This window comes from Platichthys flesus, chromosome 6 (assembly GCF_949316205.1).
Source record: "Platichthys flesus chromosome 6, fPlaFle2.1, whole genome shotgun sequence".
NCBI lineage: Eukaryota > Metazoa > Chordata > Actinopteri > Pleuronectiformes > Pleuronectidae > Platichthys > Platichthys flesus.
Genome location: NC_084950.1, coordinates 7,491,276 through 7,513,460, shown reverse-complemented (window position 1 = coordinate 7,513,460; position 22,185 = coordinate 7,491,276). Strand labels below are relative to the sequence as shown.

Sequence of the window (22,185 nt, the reverse complement as noted above, 5' to 3'; positions counted from 1 at the left end):
AGAACAACACTGCTCTCACTGCGCCTCCTGTGTGTAGATGGGTTGTGTTAGTTCTTGATTCAGGTCTTGGCAGGACAGTTTGTTTCCCCCCCCCCCCCCCGCGCTCAGCTCGACAATGTATGTCACAAGGCCCAGTTCTGCCCCAAAGTAATTGGGTTAAATGTTGTGCGTTGATTGGACGATTGTGTTCTGCTGCTGAGTGTTTCAGGGTCGACGGTTTCATGGAGGTAATTGGTTGAAATGCAGGGATTTCACATTAAAGTGGACCTCTCAGGGGAAGGGTGCTCTTTTCAAAATAAAAGATTTAAATTGTGTTAAATTTGGTAGAACAATGCCGTGTAGATCAGTAAAGAACCCTTTATATTGTTAAATGGAGGGATCCAGGACTTTCAACAATTTCGTTGAATTCCCAGAAAATGAATCAGGCGTCGAGGTAAAAAGTTATCAGGCGTGTTAAGGTCACTGCTTTCTATAAGTGTGTAATTTGGTGACTGCATTTCCTAGAGAATTGTTCATGGATCTTCATGTAAAAGAAAAAAAGCAAGCATGTTTAAGGGACTGATATTTATGAATAGTTTTTAGCTAAATACAAATCTGGATCTAGTGAATTTGAATGTGGTTTCATGAGGGGACTGCAGGGACTTGGCGTTTGCGCTCTCAGATCCATTCTAGTCTCAAATCAAACTTTGTATTCTTGTATTAACTGAAAACCTGAACATTTCTAAGTTCACTTGAGGTGTTGCACACAGAATGACCCTGTCACCTCTGCTGTCCTCGGGAACCTCTCCGGCCTCTAACACTGTAACTTCATCACCTCACAAACCACCGAGCCACGTTAGTATGTCTTGTGAATTTCATCTGACTTAGAACTGCACCCGGATGAAAAAAAAAAGAAGCACCATCTGAATCCCAGCGATGGAGCGGAGGGTGTAAGCGGAGAGGGCGAGCTCGGTGGCTGGCGTGGAGGGGCCGTGCGTGTCTGCGGCCGGCTGCACCTGTCCCACTGCGCTCAAGGAGCAGGGCCTCAAGGTGGAGCTCAGCCAAGGGGCAGCAGGAGAGAGGAAGGTATAAGGAGGAGAAGCTCAACGGAGGTCGGCCTGAATGTGATTCCCCTGAGAATCTCTCCCACCGCGTGCTCGCCCGGGCTATTAATAACTTTTATTAGGTTTAAGGGGAATTAGTGGAGATGTTAGTCGTCAGCAGGATCGCAGATATATAGACTTGTTGGTTTCTGAGATGTGGAGAAGGTGGACTTGTCAATAAGATGAGGGCTGTACGTACACACACGTCTCTGTGACTTCAGAGGGCGTCGCATTGACTTAGATTGATTTCCTGCAGCTTTACTCAATCCTTAATCATAGTAACTACTGGCCTGGGCCTAACCCTTACCTTAACCTGACCTTAAAACATGTCTTCACCCTTAAGTTTATTGATTTACCTTATTGGGTCCTGCTTTTTGTCCCCTAATGTGACTGTGTAAACAGATCTGGGTCCCGACAACATGAGTAATACCTGGAACACACACACACTCATACAGCAGCACTTGTTTAAGCAGACACAGGGACTGAATGCAATAGATATCAGAAGTAGCCTAAAAGCACTTGATGACTTGTTTATTCAATCTATTTCTATTTTCGCATATTTCTCTTCTGAGTGACGAAGCATTTCCCACAATCCTTTGGTCGTAGATAAGGATCCCGACTGGCGTTCACTAACTTTACGTCCAACACATGAAGGCGTATTTTACTTAATAATAAAACAAATGGCCCAGGGGGTTCACTTCTAACAAGGACAATAACGTTGTCATAAAACCACGAACGACTCGAGGAAGTGAAGTAAGAAAATGTAAACTTTATTCCAACGTTGTCATTCTAAGTTCTCTGATTTACAGAAGAGAGAAGAAGAAACACTTGTAATGGCACAGTCATCGTAAATATGTACATTGCTGATCCTGCAATAGTCCAGACACTTGCATTGTCCAGACGTAAGAGTGGCGGTGTTAAGGCACATGGGGATGGGTTTTGTGTGTGTGTGTGTGGGGGGGGGGGGGGGGGGGGGCGGCCGTGTTCACTCAGTCTGCGGAGGGAAGGAATAACAACACAACAAAAGCATTTTCTTTCCTGCAACTTCAACGTGAACACACCACAGCATTCCATGAAAAGCATCAGAACAGGGAGATAGAACAGTTCCTCACACGAGAAGGGAGCCAGCAAGGGGGGGGGGGGGGGGGGGGGTCACAGTTTGTCCATTGTACATTCAGCTCCAGGAGATTAAGACGCTGGCGTGTTCACAACTTACTGCGTTGCACTAAGACATTTGGTGATTTGATAAGCTTCGGTTAGACCTGAGTGTCGATACAGTAAACTCGGTATAAGTCACACGGTGAGTTTAGTGCTAAAGCGTTCGCTAAGTGATGATGATGAGTCTGCAGCCGGGATCATCGCTGTTGGTTAAGATTGTGTCGTGAAGAACAAAACCAATCAGGAGAAGCCCTGTCTGATCACTGACTGGACACACAGCGTTGTGTCGGAGTGCAAAGGATGTTTGATTTCTCATGGATCTTGATTCCGGGGACTGATATTAATGCGTGTGTGGTAACTGGTGAAGATCTAGTGGTTTCATAAGGGGACTGTTGATAACTGCACATTGCTGAGTGTCCTACTAGTTCAATATAGTCTTAAGTTAATCAGATGATTTAGATCTCATTTACTTCCATGGAAGTGAATGTGATTATGAGATCAGTCCAAAGAGTAAAATACATGTAGGTTCACATGAGGGCAATGATGTAATTACTTTTACAACATACTGAAGTCGAATGCACCTCAGTGACTTTAAACATCAGGTGATGCTTTCAACAATTTCTGGTAAATCATAGATGGCTTCTATATACTTCAGAGAACATTGCGCAAATGTATTCTGGGGTCTAAAGAGCCCGACTTCTGTCCTATTAGAGGAACTGTTGGACATTTTAGTAAAAACACATATTACATTTTTTGTTGAGAGTTAGATGAGAAGTTTGATATAATGCTCTTGTTTAAAAAGGAAACCTACAGACAGGACACAGTTAGCCTAGCTTAGCGTAAAACCAAAGGATTAAATAAACCCGTTGGTTGTGAGATTGGGACCAGAGCGGCTGTGTCCTGTCTCTATGCTGAGGGTCACCTAACCCTCTGCATGAAAGCAAATAAGTCCATAAAGTGTCAACACTATTCGTCCTAAATATCCTTTCCACATCCGCAGTGTTGTCAACAAGGCTTTCTTTAGCACTTTGTCTGGCGCTAAGCAAAGAGCATTTCAACACAACATCAGACAGTTATTTAAAAACAAGCAGCTTGTTTTAAAAGCCCCGACGACAGCAGGTTAGTAAGAAATGTCCATCTAATGTAAATTCCAAATATCGTCAGAGACACATTGACAGTAGCATGGCCTCACGTTCATGTGGCCTACAGTACTAAAGGACCTCCAGGGGTGTCCTAACAGAGTGGTATGTTGATTCTTCATTAAGTCAAGCTAGTATAAGAATAAGTGCTAAGGGGCGAAAAGGTAATCGTGTCTGATGAAAAACCATAGCTTGAGGTACATTCATAGAAACATCAGTCCTTTGGCCTGACAAGTTCAAGTAGAGGCCTTTTCCAACAGGTGAGCGAGACGTCCGGTACCACTGGGCACCGGCTCCTGTGAGCGAGCATCATCCCAGTGAGCGTTTCCCCCTCGAAAAAATCCCAGTTCAAACGTCTCCCCCTGTCCGACTCCATCTTCATTTGGTCTTCTTGAGAGATTCAGATTCCTTTGAAGCAAACAAGGACGCTTGCTTTGTTCCTCCTGATCAAGAGAGCCAGCAGCAGCTAGAAACTTTAAAGACTGTAGAAAATCAGTATGTAAACGCACAGATTTCTGCGAAGCTACATACACCCCCCCCCCAAAAAAAAGTCCAGAAACAAATCAGCCGAGAGGTAAAAACCAATTAACATTTTAAAAAAAGGAAGAAAAAAATCATCACGAAGGAAAAACAAAAACCATACAAATCATTTTGAACTGTAAAGTGCAAGTATAAAAAAAAACCTTTCTACAAATCATCTCAATTCTTGAGAGAGGGTCAATGGTCTTTAGTGGAAAAGTGCGAATAGCACAAGTATTAAAAAAAGAGAAGAAGAAGAAGAATTTGATTCAAAACAGTAACAGGATAAGTCAGGAGAGGTCAGGGCAGATCCTTCACCCCGTTCAGCTTCTCCGTAAGAAGACGGCCACCTCCTCCAGGGGCACAGGGTAGTTCCGTAGAAACGTCCCCCCGTCAAACACCTGAGCGCTCCGGCTGTCCTGCCACTGGAAGCCCCCGTCAGGTAGATAAATGTCCCGCTGCACCGCCCCCTGCTCCACCACCGGCGCCACCAGGACCTGGAAACCGGCAGCAACGCACACCCATGTCAGTTTGGTCAAAGCAACTCAGATGTCAGACAGACTGTACGCTTAATGAGCAAGGCATGAGGTCACAGTACACTGTCGTTTGCCAAGCATATCCGGTGCCACCATTAAGTCACCTTGTCTCCGATGAGGAACTGGTCATCGATGGTGAAGGTCGCCGGGTCACTGGGACTGAGCCACCACATCGGCCGGTAGATGGGGTTTCCCGTCCTCCGCCACTCCTCTGCGCACTCTTTTATCAGCGGGACCACATCCCGCTGGTGCTTCGCTATGTAGAACCGGGTGAGGTTGAGCACCTATGGGTAACCGGCAGAGGGGGGAAGAAATTACTGGGAGGGTAATAAATCATTCGTATGTTCCTTGCATTATGGAGGTTTCCTATTCTGGATAGTTGTCTGCTTTTCTGTGGAGCTGCAGTTGATGGATTTAACATTACAATACAATCGATTACAACAATCAATGATCTGCCACAAGGACTTCAGGACAAGTGTGATACTGACAGTGATGTCTGATAAAGACTTTTGTCCACAGAGATTGAGTTAAGCTGCTTTCAGACACACATTGAAGTCTGGCGATTTCCTGAAAATTTCCCGAGGGGCTGAATGTAAGAACGCCTCCTGTCACTGTCCTGGTAAAATATCTGTAAAATGTCCTTTTGAGTCCAAGTCAGAATACAGCAGGTAAATGTCTGAAACCAGAAGGGGTGTTGACCGCTCCAATCTTCGTCTAAGTTGTATCCACAACTTAGACGAAGATGTCAAGTCGGAAAGACAACGACACTCAAGAGCTTTGGCACTTAGGGCTTTGGGACGCCAATATACTGAAATCAAGTCGCAGGGACGGCAAGAGACGTGGCCAGAGTTTATAAGTTGTATACTGCCTCCTGCCCCCTGCCTCCTGCCTCCTGCCTCCTGCCTCCTGCCTCCTGCCTCCTGCCTCCTGCCTCCTGCCTCCTGCCTCCTGCCTCCTGCCCCCTGCCCCCTGCCTCCTGCCTCCTGCCTCCTGCCTCCTGCATGCTCGGCCCTGGCGCCTCCTCTTGGCTGAATGTTCTGTTTTTGTCGACGTGTCTGACAATCTCCTGCATATTTCATAGGTGAAATGAAAACTCTGGTAAATGTCCAAATCCAATTTTTTGCAGACGGGTTCAACTCCTTGCCCTGTCTCCTAAAGGACATTCAGACATGTCCAACAAAGTGCTGTGTTGATTTAAAACATTCTAAGTTGTGGACGTGTGATAGATTGTTGTGTCTGACGACTCAAGACTGACACTGATCCTCAGATCCACTAAAGACATTTGTGCCATCTCTACCCCAGGACATGCAAACAGAGCTTCTCAGCGGCTCACTGCAAGTTTTATACTGTCCAACTCTTTGTCCTTTCTCCCGCTGGCCACACTACTCCAGAAATTCCTGGTAGGGTCACATCCTCTTCATGGCGAAAACAAAACTCGACCGCATCTATAAAAATGTATTTTTTTACGAGTTGGGATTGAGAACATTTGCAGGAATGAGCCTCGTAGTCGGCCTGGGGTTCTGAGTGGATCTCTCTGATTGAGAAGCCAGGCCTGTGTGTGGGTTTGAGGTTTTTACTGCTATTCCATTCCAGAGCGGCCGCTGCAGTGACCTGTCTGCGAGCGAATGAGGTCTCGCTCACTCTCTGGAAATGAAGGTGTGCCACTTTTAAACTGCAGCACCCGTAAAGCCGAGTCATTTATCAGGCGTAACGCAGCCTCTCGGCCTCACTTCATCGACAGTTGAAGGCCGTGCGAGGGACCGAAATGGAAAACGTCGCTGCTGTCAAATGTTGTGCCGTTCAAAAGGCCTATTTTTATCCGGGTCTCACAGCACAAGTCACAACCGATGCATTCTGCCGCCTCGCTCGTCTCCTCTGTCAAACTTGTCAATTACTCATGGAAATCTTAATTGCCACAATAAAGTATTTTTCCGAGACTTGTCCTCAAATTCATTATCATTCCTGCTGAAGTGGCTCTTGAGTGCGAGCCATATATCTAGAGGAGGGGTTGTAATTCAGAACAGATGGACGCCTAACCACAGGTGATGCCGGGAGGGGGCCAAACAATCGCTCCTTTTGAGGGAAGACGGGAAGGGCAGCCGGGGGGGAGAAATAGCCAAGGGGTTTTGCTTTTAATGTGCAGGAACCTGAGATCCGGCACCACATTGTCGAACGTATTGATATCTGTCACCGGACTCTCTGAGACTGTGGCCATTGTTTTTCCTGCCGTGCACATGGAGGGATACATTCCTCGTGTCCAGCCGAGAGGGACGAGGTTCAGTCCCGCCTCAACTGCTGGGGGGGGGGGGGGGCTCACGCACACGGTGGGAACGTTTCGGTACTGACCCACCGAGCTGAGGAGAGGCGGCTGGGTCAATAAACTCGTCTTTTCATGAGTAATCCTCACTGCTGTGTGGGAATGAAGGATAATCTCCCTCCTGGAACATCTAATTGGCAGCATTCACACTTCACTTCACTTTCCACTGTAAATCTTCACGAGTGAAATTCCTGTTATCAAATCTGGAAAAGGGCAGTGAAGCTATTATGTCGTCGCTATGGTAGTTACATCTAATGTGAATTACTCAGCTGTCAAGACAAGGAGTTGAGTCTGTTCATCATGTTTGTGATGTGTTTGTGGTTTATACCCGGTCCTCCCCGCAGATCCAGGGTGGCGTGTGGAAGCTGACTACAGGGAGGAAGGCTGAGATTTCCAACCAACGGATGAACAACTCCTCATCTGTGACCAGGTCTCCAGACAGAGAGCCACCTGTGAAAAGAGGGAGACCAATGAGATCATGTTTCATTGGACGGGTTTTCTTTCTGTAGCTGGTTAAAAAAAGATATATCCAGGAGGGAAACAGGTTGTGTGCGCTGTGGGATTCAGGAGACATGAGAGTCTCCTGAATCCCCTGCAGGTCATGGCGCCTTCAGGAGAATACCGAACGAGTATCAGAGGACTAGTAGTAAACTTGTAGACGACATGAGCCACGTTTCAGCGTCACATGCAGGCAACAAGATCAGAAAGTCAAGTTGTGCACTTGTCCAACACCTAATGAGCCTGATGCTTTTGTTTTGCACAAATCACGGTGACTTAACAGGGTTAATTTCCAATGAAATTACTCGATGGTACACAGATGATCTAAAACTGGAAAGATTCATATTTTTTCTGTCTCTCTTTCTTCAACAGGTTTTTATTTATTTTTGTCCTCTTTATGGTGTGGTTTTAAAAGGTAAATTCAGCATTCTGGATATGATTTAGCATTTTGTAGTCAGAGCTCATATCCAATCTGGCCTAAGAATGCCTGAAGATCCCCCTGGAGGAGCTTGGGAGAGGGAAACTGTCCTAATACTAAAACAAGAAAATAATGACGTCCGTTAAACTGACAGCTCTCTTCTCACAAACATCATGCATCTGTCTGGCTGTGATCAACCATTCCAGGAAATTGGAATATTACAGGAACATCCTTAATGTTAAAAAACTAAAAGATCGGATGTGTTATTTGTCTGATTTCTGCTTTTTGTTTAGTTTTCATATGAGACAAAAACGTTACCACAGTATAAGTGAGAGAAGTGACCCATGGGCGGTGGTATTACCTACTGCATCAGGAATGAGGAAGTTGTATCCCAGCAGAGTGTGGTGCAGCAGGGAGGGAATGATGCCCTTCAGGCCCATCAGGCTCCAGTCGGACTGCAGGGGGGTCATCCTCACAAACAGCGGCTTGTGGCTCGACCTGAGACGCAAACAGATTCAGAATCAGGAATAAGAAGGACTCGGAATAAAAAGCAGATTGATGGCAAAACCTTAAAATATCCACAGATGCCCCGAGAGCGTTACCGTGTCCCTGCCGTCATGATGGTGGAGTCCCCCATCCTCGTGGCCAAGTCAGCAAGCAGGCTGACGTACTTGTCTCCACCCAGATCCTGTGGCGCCCGCAGGGTCCGCTCCTCAAACACGTTCCCCTCACCCCCCTCCAGCACGACGTACTCCATCCCCAGAAGGGCCTGCAGGGAGCCCACTCTGTCCAGGAACCAGCTCACCGCTCCTGGGTTGGTAATGTTCAGCTTCACGCAGAACTTTCCTCGCCACTGACTCATCACAGGGACCTGAGGGGAGGAAGGAACCGGATTTAGCTCAGTTTGTAAACAGCTTCTCCTGCTATCCTCCTGAAGTTTATTTCTTACTTCACAAGAAAACTCTTTCTCAAAAACCGGGACCAAATCAAAGAAACCTCAGGTTGAGGGCCTAAGCACTTTACAGAAGGACGAGTGGGCTGAAGTCGGGTCTCACCAGTTTCCCCTGATGGGCTGAGGGGAGGCTGAGCCAGTGGGCCTGTGTGCCGTCCACGAGGGAGGTGTGGAACTGCGTGGTGTCCACGCCCAGGAAAGGGGACAGGGTGATGGAAATGTTAAGAAGCTTGACAAGCGGGAGGTCTCTGGTCAGTCTCTTGGACATCCCCCTTTTCCTGACGCTGAGGTAGTCATGGTCCTGCAGGGAGACGCACAGATAAACCATGATAAGACAAGTACAGCCTGATGTTTGCATTCTGGGAAGCAGCATTACACAAGCATTAACATCCATCAATATTTAATCTCTACATTATTGTCTCAATAATTTATTATCTAAATAATTTACACATCTACATTTTGATGCACTAATGGAGTAACGATTGGTTTCTCCATGTAGACGCCTGCGGCTCTCACAGCATGACCCGTGTCCGAATGGTGTTACGTTCATTATAATCCGTTGGAATGAAATTTAAAGTCACACAGAGATTTCACGTTACGTAACTGCAGAACAAAACCTCTTAGGAACACAAAAGGCTGACCCCTGAAGGTGAAGCTGCGGTGAGAAGAAAGCGCAGATTAGCACGGACGTGTTATGTAACTTCTCGGAATCTTTCTTTTCCCCCCTCTGGTAATTTTCTTCTGCTTTCTTTCTTTTTCCTGAATTTGAATTTTTCCAAATAATCGTCAAAATACTATAAACTGACACCACAAAGACTTGGTTTTTGCAAAAAGCTCAATGATGCAGTGTGTGAGTAATCAGGTTAGAAACAAGGCAAACTTATTATTAGTAGCCCAAATGTTCCAGAGCCAGCGAGTCGTTCCAAAACTACTATGGAAAGAGGAAAAGAAGGGTCAGAGTGTGACCAATCATTTATGAATACTTGTAAAAGTGGAGTGAAAGAGAAGTCCGGTTGTTACAGTTTCCGCACTCTGCTGTTCACCTTTCTGGCAGTTACCGGGCGACGGCGCCAACAACACTGGTGTTTCATATCTCTGATGTAGAAGAGAACTGGAGATTGTGTCCAGAAAGGGAAACGTTTGTTCTCCAAATGGCATCAATCAACTGACATGAGCTGTTTCTCCCATTTCCTCACATACTAGAAGCACTGTGAATGTTTACGGTGGGAAACCGGCAGCGTATCGTTATCTGCGTTTATGATTTGCCGGCACGAGAGGGATATGAAGGCTTTTGCTGAAAAGATTTTACATTTATTTCAAAATGTTACTTTACAATATGTGTTTAATCTCCTAATTCAAGCTCTAGGTGGTCTGTAGGTTTTTAAAGTGTATGGTTGAATCTGTAAAAACGACTTTTACAAAACGGAGGAATTTTTTAGTTGGGATCAATACAGTGCATCTCTCTATCCATCTTAATTTCTTTCCATTCATCCTTCCAAGCGTTCTTCCATCCATCCATCCATCTCTTTCTCCTAAGGGTTTGATCATGCTGTTTTGGAATCATCACTAAAAGTGGTATCGGAAATGATTTACTCCTTAATATCAGTATCGGCCACTAAACTCCTCATTGGTCAGGCTCTGTATAGATTCCTGAACTCTGCCTCTCTGATGGACTGAATATCTGAGACTCTCCTTCCTCCTCCTCTCTCCTGTGGCACCAGGTCCGATCGCGGCGTCGAGCTGGTGTCCGCATCACCTGCTGCAGTTGGTCTTGGCGGAGAGAACCAGCAATTCTCAGCAATTCTTCTTTAAACCAACAGCCGCCGCACACGGAGCAACACGAGATCTGCTCGGGGGGGGCCTCTGTTTGTCTCTCAGCTGTATTGGTTTTGCAATGGAAGATAACCAGGTATTCCCGTTTCCTTGAGTGTTATTGAAACAATTCAAGGAAAGAACCCCCCCCCCCCCCCCCCCGCCTCGGTTCCCCACCTGTGTCCCTGCGGCGCTCTGGAGATCCAGTTGAGAAAACATTTTCATCTCGGTGAAACGCTCTGACCGATGAACCCTCACCAGCCTCACAGGTAGAGGACGAGAATTAGAAAAACTTTCAGCACATCAGATACACAGAGAGTTACGGCGCTGTAGTAGTAGTACATGAGTAGTAGTAGTAGTAGTAGTAGTCATAACCAAGTGTTCATGATGACAGATCAGCCTGGAGTCTCTGTGCAAGACTTTAAATTGCAGATACAAGTCAGTCCCAGCTGATATTGGACGAGAAGCGGGGGACACTTTGTACAGGTCAACCTAACTCCAATCTGCAAGTCTTTGGACTGAGAAAAAACCCAGGAAGGCACGAGGAGAACAAACTCCACACAGAAAGAACACGGCCGGTCACGGAGTTCGAACTCATAAACTTCTTGCCGTGATGCAGCAGTTCTAACCACTGTCCCACCGCGCCGCCCCTTCAGGAAACCCATTTTCTCATCACACAGCTTTGGTTATTTCACATGAGAAATGTTTCTTTTCTGTCCTTTGATTTCTCTCAACCTAATCTACTATGAATTAATATTCCTATACATTTTGGGGTTTTGAACTCTGCAGGTTTAACTCGTGCAGTGTTTTTCTGTCGTACCATATCAGAGAGGAGGGCGGTGGAATGTTCATTGAGGCTGATGACTCCCTCCCCCAGCTGGTGTCTCCTCAGACGATTGGAGAAGATCCTCAGCTCCCTCTCCACCTTCGGGCCCGAGTCCACGTTGGTGAGCAGCTTCCAGAACGGCAGCCTGCAGAACACACATACACACACCGGAGGGATCAGGCTCGACCTGCACATCTGTGGAACCTGGATCAGTTTTAGTTTACGGCTCCCCAAATACCCACAAAGCTTCAGACACAGCACACTGCTTTGACTTATTGGTATTATGACAACCCGCAAAATCCTCATCTCCTCTAATCTCAATCCAAACCAAACTAACCACAGCGCTTTCATGTTGGGCAGCTCCCTGCCGGGCCGGGAGAGCTGTTGCACGGCTTCCTGGTGAGCAGCCTTCACATCGCGGGCCACACACACGGTGTACTGGAGTGGGAGACGCTCCATACTGGGCAGCGACTGCAGGCAGAACTGCTGCCTGCTGTCCACCCCGAGCTGCAGGGGGATGTCAGGGGACACAAGGACTGCCACACCTGCGGGGCGCAAGGAGGAAGACAGGGGAGGACACATCAGATACACTCATACAGATATAAGGTCGGCCTGAACAGTAGAAGCTATCGTGCTCGAGTACGAGACGGCCTGTAGCAGATTCCTCTTATATGACACTGTGCGTGTGTGTTACTGAGAACGGCATGAGTGTGATGGATGGAGTGTTGTGGGAGGTAGAGTGTAGGCTGTGTCAGCTGATATTGCTCCACTCAGATGTGAGAAAAACACTCCTCAGAATGAGATCTAGTGGCGTGCTGCTGCTGGATGGGCTGACCCTGGGACTGCTGGCACCGTCGGAGGAGGTGGGTTACACTGCGCAGCAAAGTGGACGAGAGGATCTGGGACACGCGGTGAAAGTCACACCGCCCACATGTTTGTTTGCGTTTCTTCATCATCTCATTGATTTGCTCAGGTATATTAAAAGAGACCCACCTCCTGCCGTATTTGTCTTATTCCATTTTATTCTCACTCGCTATGAGGAAACTGAGCCTTGAATTACACCTCTGATTAAAGAAGTCAGCTTCATATAAACATATAAACTTGTTTTCTCTCATGTGTACAGCGTTTCAGAGGCCGTGTGAAATGGTAAGATTATGGGAAGAAGATAATTGTGTCCACAGATGTAGCTGCCCTGCGAGGAATGCCTCCTCCCTCTCAGATTACCCCGGACCCCCACCCTCACCACTTCTCACCCTTCCCGACTCCCACCTTCACCCTCCCAAACTTGAACTACCTTCCTGTCCCATTCCACTCCTGTCCTCTGTGCTCAGTTCCGCTCCACTGTGGGTCTGGCCCATGTCAGGTCAGCAGAACCAAGGCGACAATCGATCTAACCCCCCCCCCCCCCCCCCCCCCCCGCCCCCCACACTCCACCCCTCAGCCCAGACTCTAAGCCCGGCCCCTTGCTTGAGCTCTTTCTTTTGCTCAACCTGCTCAAAAGAAGCCAAACTGGGATGTTGGGATTTGGATCAATCAAACAGATTAAGGAGCAAAACCCGTGTCCAAAGCAAGCGGCCAGTCTGAGACCCCCGAGCTGCAGGTCTTGGCTCGCCCCAGCCTCCAATCTCGAGTTTCAATGGGCTCCCTGTTCTTCTACCGGCAGGGACCTGGATACTCATGTACCAGTTTATAATCAGATTAATAGTCTCAGGGATCAGTCCTCAAGTGCTGCATAAAGCCCAGTGAAGAGCCCTCCACCTCAGGGTGATTCTCACGTGTTTGCAACGGATAATGTCAAAGAGATACTGGTAACACCTCAGCTGCCTCTCACATGGTATTAAGTCACCGTCAAACGGCTTGTTACCGGTTCAAAGACGTCACACAATGGTGATTTTTTTGTTGGAAAACGCTGCCACGTGTTCGAACCCCCAAAGAGTTGAAGGGGTTTCTTCACCAAGCAAAGGTTTTACCAAAATGTGCACGTCTATACAGTGCATAGAAAATAGAAAAGAACAGAAAGTGGGGCAGTGGAGAAAATGTTATAGCTTCAAGGAAGGATGGAAGTGGAATGCGGGCAGTGGAAATCGAGGCGACCAGACTCCACCAGACACCGGGCAGTCTGTGGGAATGATGTGCAGATACAGCAGGCTGCAAACAGTGTGTTTCACCAAACTGCACACGGGGCGGAAAGTGGAGTTTAAAGTTTGCACGCGTGACTCCTCGAGTCATATTTAATTTTTATGGGAAGTGACACTGCAGGGCCTCGAGGAAACGGGACAGCCTGCACAAAAACAGCTGCTCCTTTTATTCTATCCTGGATTCAACATGCAGACTTTGACCGTTAAATCGATTGAATATATTAAATCCTGTCTTGTGCATTTATTCTTTAAGTACTTTGCATGAAGAACTATGTTTTTTCAAAATGGAAACTGAACTTCTAACCCTGGTTGTATAGGCGCAGTGACAGACATACATCTTCGGCGGATGGATAAACCAGACAGGAGCGGGAATCAATAAGTGTTATTTAAAGAAAGTGAAGCAGGTTTGAGTTACAGCCAAGATGGGGAGCCCAGGAGTTAAAGGGGAAGTGGGGGGGGGGGACCCTATTTTTAGAACAATTCCTTAAACACTTCAAGCTTCCCCCGAAAATATTTTCCACCGGCTCTCGAAAGTAAAATTATATGGCTGAGTGGCCGTAGACGCTCACCTTCACAGCAGCAGATATATCCAAGAAGTGAACGTTAATGGAAGTTTATTGGGATTTCTGAATGATTAGACGCACACATGCTTCACTTTTTACAGCCACTGAACCAAACACACAAATCAGGCAACCGACGGGTCGCCTCTTCGAATACGAGCGAGAACGTACGCTTGTTCTCCACCCGTTCGAGAGCGCTCCGTCTTTCTTTAATGGGAAACTGTAGACGTCCAAGAAAAACAGAGCAGGACTTACAGGACCATAAAGGTTCTGCACTTCCTCTCGCCCAGTCTGAGGAGAAACGGGGAGGTGGGCGGGCGGAGGTGACCCAGGGCACCTTCCGAGGGACCAGGAGGTTTTAAATGTGACGTCTCGGGCCTTGATAAAGCGGCTGGTCCGGAGGGAAACGCCACCACCTCACTGCCGCTGAGCACCACATGGGCTGCTGTCATATTCACACTGTTATTTATTACACCTGTGCATGCAAACCGCACTGGGCCTATTAAAAAGTGCGTTGAAACATTAAGTGTGTGTGTGCGTGGAATTGTGTGTGTGTGTGTGTGTGTGTGTGTGTTAAGGCATGTATTTCCTTAACAATGGAAAATTGGTTTTCGTGCCCAACCTCAAGAAATTGATGGCCACAAAACTGGGATCTTGCCATGGTTGTAAATTTCCAATCCGGGTTATTGAAAAAAATAATGAAACACTAAAGAGACTTTCTCCGCTCTATTCCTGTCATCAATCAGTTTTATTGTTTGGAGTGTGAGACGCTGTGTTCTGAACAAACACTACAAGTGAAAATGTGTCTCTGAACATCAATACATCAAGAGCCCGCACGTGATGTACAACGATTGCACTTCTCTTAATCTCTTTTGTTTTGGAAGTTACTGTTGCAGGGTTATTAAATCAGCGGAATTTATGTCAAGACAAATATGTCTTTATCAAACGGTAATTTCAAGAAACAAAAAAACGGAGCCAGACTTTTTTCACGTCTTGTGTTTGCACAGAAAGTCGTGAGCTAAACGATTTACACTGTTAAGACATGAGCGGACAGGAGCTGGTGTGTATCAGCCCCCGGCTTTAAATCGTCTCCCTCTCTGCCGCCTCTCGCTCGACGTCCTTGATGGAAAGTATTAGGTCGGAGATCGACTGTGGAAAATGTTGTCAGATGATTTTCATACAGTAGCCTCCGCGTGCGGGAGATGACAGTCTGCTTTTCACACAGCTTCAGTCGGCTAAGTGAGTCATTATTAAAGCGTTTCACCTCTCACTCGTCCCAGAGAGTGGGAAGGTTCGGGGCAGCTGCCCGGGGACCTCCTGGCGACCTGTTGAGTAACACAGGGTTCTCAGGCGACAAAGAGAAGACTCAACCGGAAGCTACTGGAACTGAAGAATCAGCTTAAACTGCTTCTTTGCTGTGGTTGCGACTATTTCTTTTCTTTTTGGATTATCTGTCTCTCTCTTTGCTATTCCTCAAAAAGAAGCACTATAAAGAATACACATTTTCATCATATTATTCTCATCATTTTCATATTTAAAGCAGACACAAATAAAGGTGATTTATATACATAATCGGAAAAGGGGGTAATAAAAATCTAGACTCATGACGCTACGTGAGTTTTATCTGTGTGTTGTGTTTGTCCAGTTCTCTCCAAGAGACCAACAACAAATGAGCAGGAGCCCTTCAAGATCATTTCTTTGGATCCAACATGGAAAGATTGAGTCAGCGATTGAAATAAAGACAAAAAGGAGTGGGAGGCCAGGGGGGGAATAAAATCATGCTAAATTGAGAGATGGATAGGGAACCAAGGAGAGAGAGAGCGAGTGAGAGAGAGAGATGGTGTTTGCACATATGGACACACACAGAACGTACAGTGCCGGTGTGTAGGAGCTGGTCTAATGGCTTCTTATATCTGATTCTAATCTCCAGGTCTGCACTTTATGAAAGCGAGTGTGGACAAAAAGCAGTTATGACGGGACAGTGGAATTACTTTTATTGGATCCAGACAGTAAAAAAAGAAATGTGACGTCAAAGCTCTCGGGGAAAACATCTCTACAGGCTCCTCAGTTCAAATGGTGAACTGGGGAGACGTTGATGAAGTTTTCTGTCTGACGGAGACAAAGATTATTTACAGGAATAATGTGCATATAAGAAAAAATTTATAAGGTAATGGAATGGAGAATAGATTGTAACGATGTTTAAGGTGAAAAAGCATATATAATGTATTGCTCATTGGTTGTCAATATTCCTGTACACAATTAAATCCTGTGTTCTTCTTTGTATGCTTTATTAAATCAGTTATTTGTCTTACAAGTCTCATTTTCAATTTAATGTTTAATGTTTCAAGTGTTAAGTTATTTATAAGATTTGCATTGAAAAATCCAGTTTGTCATCATCATGTTTCTACGTATTGTAAATGGCTCGAGGACGTTTCATCAACCGTCAATGAACTGAAGGTTTTCAATGTGAACAAATTGCTTCTAAATATCAGAAATACAGGAACAAAATTTAAAAACTCTACACACTGTGCTATCAACACTATTGATAAAAAACCTGCATCCATGCAAGGATTTAAGTTGTGTACTAAAGCTATAAAAATCGATGCACTTAGCTAGATGTACTCATTATAAAGCTACTAAACGATAAGTGGTAAATAATATAGACAATTAGGTTTTTTGTAGCTTTGATTCGTTAAGAAAAAAAAAATCATTTGTAATTTCTTTTCATCTTTATCTGACACTGGGAAACTGTTTTTTGGATTTTGGCCCTTAATGGACACCGTAGAGCAATAACAATGTCTTATGTGAATTAACAAAGATAACTCCTGGTGTTAATTCACATAAGACATTGTTATTGCTCTGCACCTTGAGCCTGAGCTGATGAAGCTTCGGGCACAGCTTCCCCTCCTATATTTTTAATGCAGGATGTGACTTCAGTGATATCTAATCTGTCCTTAGTGGCCCGGTTGTTTTTGTATGGATAAAGACAGGTGGGGCTATGACACGTTCCTCCAGTTGGCAGCACTCTCAAATGTCACTCTCCTGCCCGGGTGCATACCCCCCCCCCCCCCCCCGTCTCTCCACTTTACTTTTCTACCTCCTCTTTGCTTCTCTTTCTCTTATTGGTTTATTTTTCTTTCCTCTATTTACTATCAACTGTAACTCTTTAGTTTGCCGTCTCTTGCTCCGTTGCTCCGTATTTCAGCCCGTCTGTCTTGCTCGTTAACTGTCCCCATGAGTCCTCTTAGGTTAGTAACATCAGTCACAACTCCATATTCCCCACCACATTTATAATGTGCCCATATGACTAACTAGAGTGGGTGAAGACAGGTCTCATGCACACACAGCAAGCGTCACATGGACGGCAGGAATATTCCGCTGATGGTCAGCGGGTTCCCGCGGTGCAGGAAACTAACATCACATTCAAACTGAGACTTGTTTGTTTCTTCAAAATAAGTTCAAGAAAGTGCATGATAGCTCTGGAAGACTTCCTGAAAGGGATCGTCATGAAAATGATGAAGACATGTGGTGACTCTTTTATTTTTTAATATGACCACTGGAGAGCTGCCTTGCCTCAATCTGCTTTGGCAAAAACAAGTTATTTTTTCACCAAACTCGGTGCAGGAGAAGTTCACCAGATTTCCCTTATTAACGTGAAGGAGAATATAACTCTGAGTTTTTTGGGGAAAACTATCAGAGCTAAGCACAGTCATTGCATTAAAAAGCATTTGTGTTATGCACCTGCAGCTCACACATGTGACGTTATATTTGGGTTTGTTGGGGACCAATAACTAAATCGCATGAGCTCCTCTCAAAGTTTATGCTCATCAAATAAATATCATACTATGGACTGAGTAGAGTTACAGACGCTTATATTCAGTTGATATTTTAAATTGTGAACACATTGAAAGTCCAGTCAATTGTTTCTCTGTGTCATTTTCATGGAAACCCAACAAATAACACAAAAATGCAGTTATATATTATAAAGAGTGCATTTGGCAAAAGTTATTTATTAAGTATTTTTTACGATCCACACATATCTGTCTCAGTCATACTGCAAATTCAAATTTCAGATGAGCCATTAGCTATCCAACAAATCTTTTATCTTTTAGCTCCGCAGCTGTTTGCATGAAATGACGAGACACATCTGCATCTTTTTTCTGACTTGTGATCATCTCTGCTGATGCTCGAGGGGAAAGCGGCCGAGTACGACTCCCACCACATCTCCGTGGAATTGTGGAAAAACAATTTTCTCCGAGGCCAAACGAGCACATTGTGTAAATCTATCAGCCGAGCGAAAAACATCCCTGAGCCGAAGTGAGATATCACGTTAAATATACCTTGAATGGTCCAATAGGCATCGTTGTCATTGCTGAGCAGCGCTTCGCTATGTTTGGGGCTATGTACAGCATGTGATTGTGAGTCGTTACTTGGCAACACTGGAACAGTTGTTCTCATTGGGATGTCATCTCATCCATGTGTGTGTTTGTGTGTGTGTGAGTGTGTGTGTGTGTGTGTGTGTGTGTTTTCTCTGCTCAGACAGAGAAACAAAGGGTTACAGGGTCCTGATAATTACCGCCGTCCGCTGACCAGGTGGAAAAGGGATTTCTGTCACGTGCCACAGTGTTACATAACGTCCCCGAAACACGTCCTGGTGTCTGTGGTCAGGCATGTGTGTGTGTTTGTTTCTGTCAGTGTGTGTCAGTGGATCAAGGAGTGCGAGGGCGACAGCACTGAAGTCACAACAGACGATTGGTTGAGTCACCTGATTGGTTGATGTGGCGCCAATGAACACGCCGATGTTTTTTTCCGCTTCTCACAAGTAAATACAAACTCCACCAGCTCGAGAGACCAGAGTCCCTGAGGTTAATGCCACACCAGCTACCAAAACACACATTCAGACACATGCACACACACACGCACACTATAAACGTTCCTCTTCAGTCACATTAACCATTCACATCCGCCTGTGGACCCTCCCCCCCCCCCCTTGCCCCCAGGATAAAATCTAACACCCCCAAAATAACCCGGAGAGTTATAAGAGTCAGCAGGGCCCTGATCCAACCTTCCCTTTTAATAGCAACAAAAGGCAATTACCCCGGTATCCCAAAGAGTTAATTTAAGATGCTAAAGGTGCTTCGCTCCCCTTTGTAGACTAATCTCTAAATTAATAAACGGGGATTGCATTACACGCTATTTGTGGGCCGGCCGTTCCCATCTACTCAGCGGTTCCATGCTGTTTCTGGAGACGGCCGGAGTGATTTTTCTCGGCTCAAACACAAATAAACATCCACAGGGCTTCCCTCACGCTCTGGGATTCACGCCACACGTCGTATACCCACTGATGCAGGTTCGGATTCCCCAAGGCCCTTGTGTTAACCTGGCACCAATGGCAAGTGGGGAAAAAATGTTGACCCTGTGTCACTTTAAAGACCTGAATGGGTCTTTCTCAATGTCACAGACCTTTTTGCTCATGACATCAACTCTTATAAAGCAGCTGAAGCTCGGACCTCTTACCTGATGAACCCAGGAAGTAGCGTTCCAGGGCAGAGCCGAAGCCGGAGGGATTGTCCTTCAGGTCGCTGACGACGAAGGGCTGCATGGTGGCGTTCTGATCATTGATGGGCCACGTCTGACCCCGGACACTGGCTCCCCCGTACCAGGATACATTGGTCATGGAGAAGCAGTCCTGGAGGGATACACACACACACACACACACACACAAAAAGGTTTACACTCATGAAGCCTGAAACAGCAAGTGATAAAAAAAGGGATGCTGAGGAGAGTTAAGTGGAAAAATTAACTAAAGGCCTCAAAAACCAAGTATCTCGAAAACGAGGGGTCAGATTAGACAGAAGAGAGAAGAAGAAGTTCCATAGAACACACATTTTAAACCACCAACACTTAAAGATCATTTGAATGAGTTTATACAAACTCTTCTATGCTTGAAAATAATATATCCTAAATGTTATCGTAGAGTGTCTATAACCTGAATGTTCCCAGTGCTGCCACATTCCAGCCGATGTCTTCTCAGAGTATGGATGAAACATCGAGTGTGAGTTACTGTTGGTGCAGAGATCCAGGGCACAGCGAGGTATGTGATGCCTGGTACATGAGCCTGTCTCAGAGAGCATCGCACGCAGGGGGCATTGAGTGACAGCGTCCTCTTAAGAGAAAGCTTCTCCTTCCTCAAAGCGTCTTTTACGCGTGAAAGGGGACGAATGCACAAACCGCGAAATATTTTAATCTCACGTCAGCAATCCAGGCTGCGTTACTAAAAGATGCCATCGAGTCACCTGAGACTCACTGGGCAGGACCATTGGAAATTAGAGGAAAAAATAATTATAATAAGGCGACTTTAGTTTGGAAAGATTTCCTGTGAGCAGTCGCGGCCACATGACAGGGAGTTATGGTGAGGAATGTTCCAGTGGGGACAGATTAACCTCCTCAAACATCCCAATAGTTAAATGCCTTTGCTAATTAAGCTGGGGGGGGTACAGTAAGTACTGTGCATGTAAAAATGCAAAACAACTGTGACACGAAAACTGTTCTGCTCAGTGCAGTTAAATCAGGACTGTGGAAAAGGGGGAATTACAGACACTGTTTGTCTATAACCTCATTTAATTCATACTTTCCCTATTATAATGTGATGTTCATTCGATTAAATAAGTGGAAAAATATGCAAAAGTGCAAATTCAACAGAATAAAGCCAAGGAAAATAAATCTAAAATTCAGTGTTTTGTTTAAAGCGCATCATGCTGCGAACCCCGTGCTGTAAAGCAATGTATTATTAATATAATTTATTATGATTCACTTGTTTTGAATGGAGCATCACGTGCTTTGACTTTTTTATATAAATACAAAAGTATATAAAGGTGATTTAAATCATGGGTGATGTAGTTGTATCACCAATATAAAACAAGCCTTGAAGTATAACATGTTCATTGTAATTGAATACAATGAGAAAATACAAATTATGTGAGTGAGCTTAAAGTTAGAAGGTGCCTGCTGAATGCAAACATATTTATTTAAAACATGTTTGTTATCTTGCCGTGCACGATCACATAGATACATCATCAACCTCACTTGATATGGAGTGCCTAAAACGCATGGAACATGTTAAGAATGGTGTTTTGGCACGTTAGATTTTGCGTTAAAATGTCGTCTGGGTAACATTCTGGTTGTGTTTCAGTGAAGTGCACGCAGAGGAACTCTACCTTCAGCTCCACATGACAGTGCACCGGCGCCCAAGTCATGCTGTAGCACTCAGTCTCCGTCTCTTCATTCACGTCCAGCGAGATCTTCACCTCGGCCACCGCGTCCCACGTATAGCAGAACTCCGTCTTGTTCAGCCAGCACAGGTTCCTCACGAAGGGAACCTCGGCGTCGGGGTTCCCCACGTTCCCCACATCTATCTCCACAAAGGTCTTGTCCTCCGCCAGGGTCTGTATGACCAGCGAGTGGGTTCTCCTCTCCCAGATCAGTCCGCTAAAAGTCCCCCTGAGGATCCAGTTCTTGTTGGGCTGGTCCACCACTTGCCAGTATATGATCCCGATTGTCATTACGAAGAAGACGGCCACCCCGAGACAGGCGATAGCTCCTTTCCACGTCTCGTTCATCTCCTTCAGTCCCGTGTCCCATGTTACCTCCGGGATGGGGCTGGGGTTCCTATTTCGAGCGTGGGGCATGTTGTGTGTTTGTTTGTTTTTGTTTGATTGTTTTTTCCAGATCAGCAAAGAATCAAACACAAAAAAATGCTGCAGAAATCTCTGTGCGTCAAAAGTGTCTGTTGCCTCATCATGTCGCGGTGGTGTCAGTGAAACCAGCCAGCGTTCCTCTTATCTTTAAACCGCTTTAACTGTTGGGCTTTTTGCGCAATTGTGCCAGCAACAGAGACCTGTCACGTGAAGAAAGCGGTGAGAGGAAAAAGAATCCCAGCGGGCAAACAAAACGGCATGAATGAATATTGACTTACCACATACTGCTGCAGTTTTAAATGATGTTGGATTTGTAAATTGCATTGGCTGCAGTGAGCTCGTGAGCAAGCCCCGAGCCGGGTTTGGCAGCAATGCCTACGAATAGCTCCTGAGACGCAGTGTTGCTTGCCCTGCACTTTCTGACGTAACGCCGGCTTGTTTCTTCACAGGAAAGGTAGAGAGAGGGAAAAGGGAGATCGGGGAGGTTTGGCAGAGTCTCGGAGCTGCCCGCCGGGGCGAGGAGGCCAGCCTGG

The 22,185-nt window shown here is 45.8% G+C and overlaps 1 protein-coding gene across 1 annotated transcript; it reads right to left on the bottom strand.

Annotated features, from left to right (window-relative positions):
- Nucleotides 1–1,831: 1,831 nt before the first annotated feature.
- si:ch211-236l14.4 (SITS-binding protein) lies at nt 1,832–21,822 on the bottom strand. Its single transcript, XM_062390000.1, has 10 exons — nt 21,173–21,822; nt 19,473–19,644; nt 11,595–11,802; nt 11,252–11,402; nt 8,723–8,920; nt 8,270–8,538; nt 8,029–8,165; nt 7,080–7,201; nt 4,539–4,718; nt 1,832–4,395 (listed from the first exon to the last, which is right to left on the bottom strand). Exons 1-10 carry the CDS (start codon nt 21,641–21,643, stop codon nt 4,222–4,224), a joined length of 2,082 nt encoding a protein of 693 aa, XP_062245984.1. The 5' UTR covers nt 21,644–21,822; the 3' UTR covers nt 1,832–4,221.
- Between the last annotated feature and the right edge of the window lie 363 nt (nt 21,823–22,185).

What these genes read in the sequence shown, in the direction of transcription:
- si:ch211-236l14.4 (XM_062390000.1), bottom strand. Translation starts at nt 21,643, where the DNA reads ATGCCCCACGCTCGAAATAGGAACCCCAGCCCCATCCCGGAGGTAACA. An exon ending in ACTGTCATGTGGAGCTGAAG is followed by an intron (nt 19,645 to 21,172) that starts GTAGAGTTCCTC and finishes GTATCCCTCCAG; the next exon opens with GACTGCTTCTCCATGACCAA. An exon ending in CTACTTCCTGGGTTCATCAG is followed by an intron (nt 11,803 to 19,472) that starts GTAAGAGGTCCG and finishes TGCGCCCCGCAG; the next exon opens with GTGTGGCAGTCCTTGTGTCC.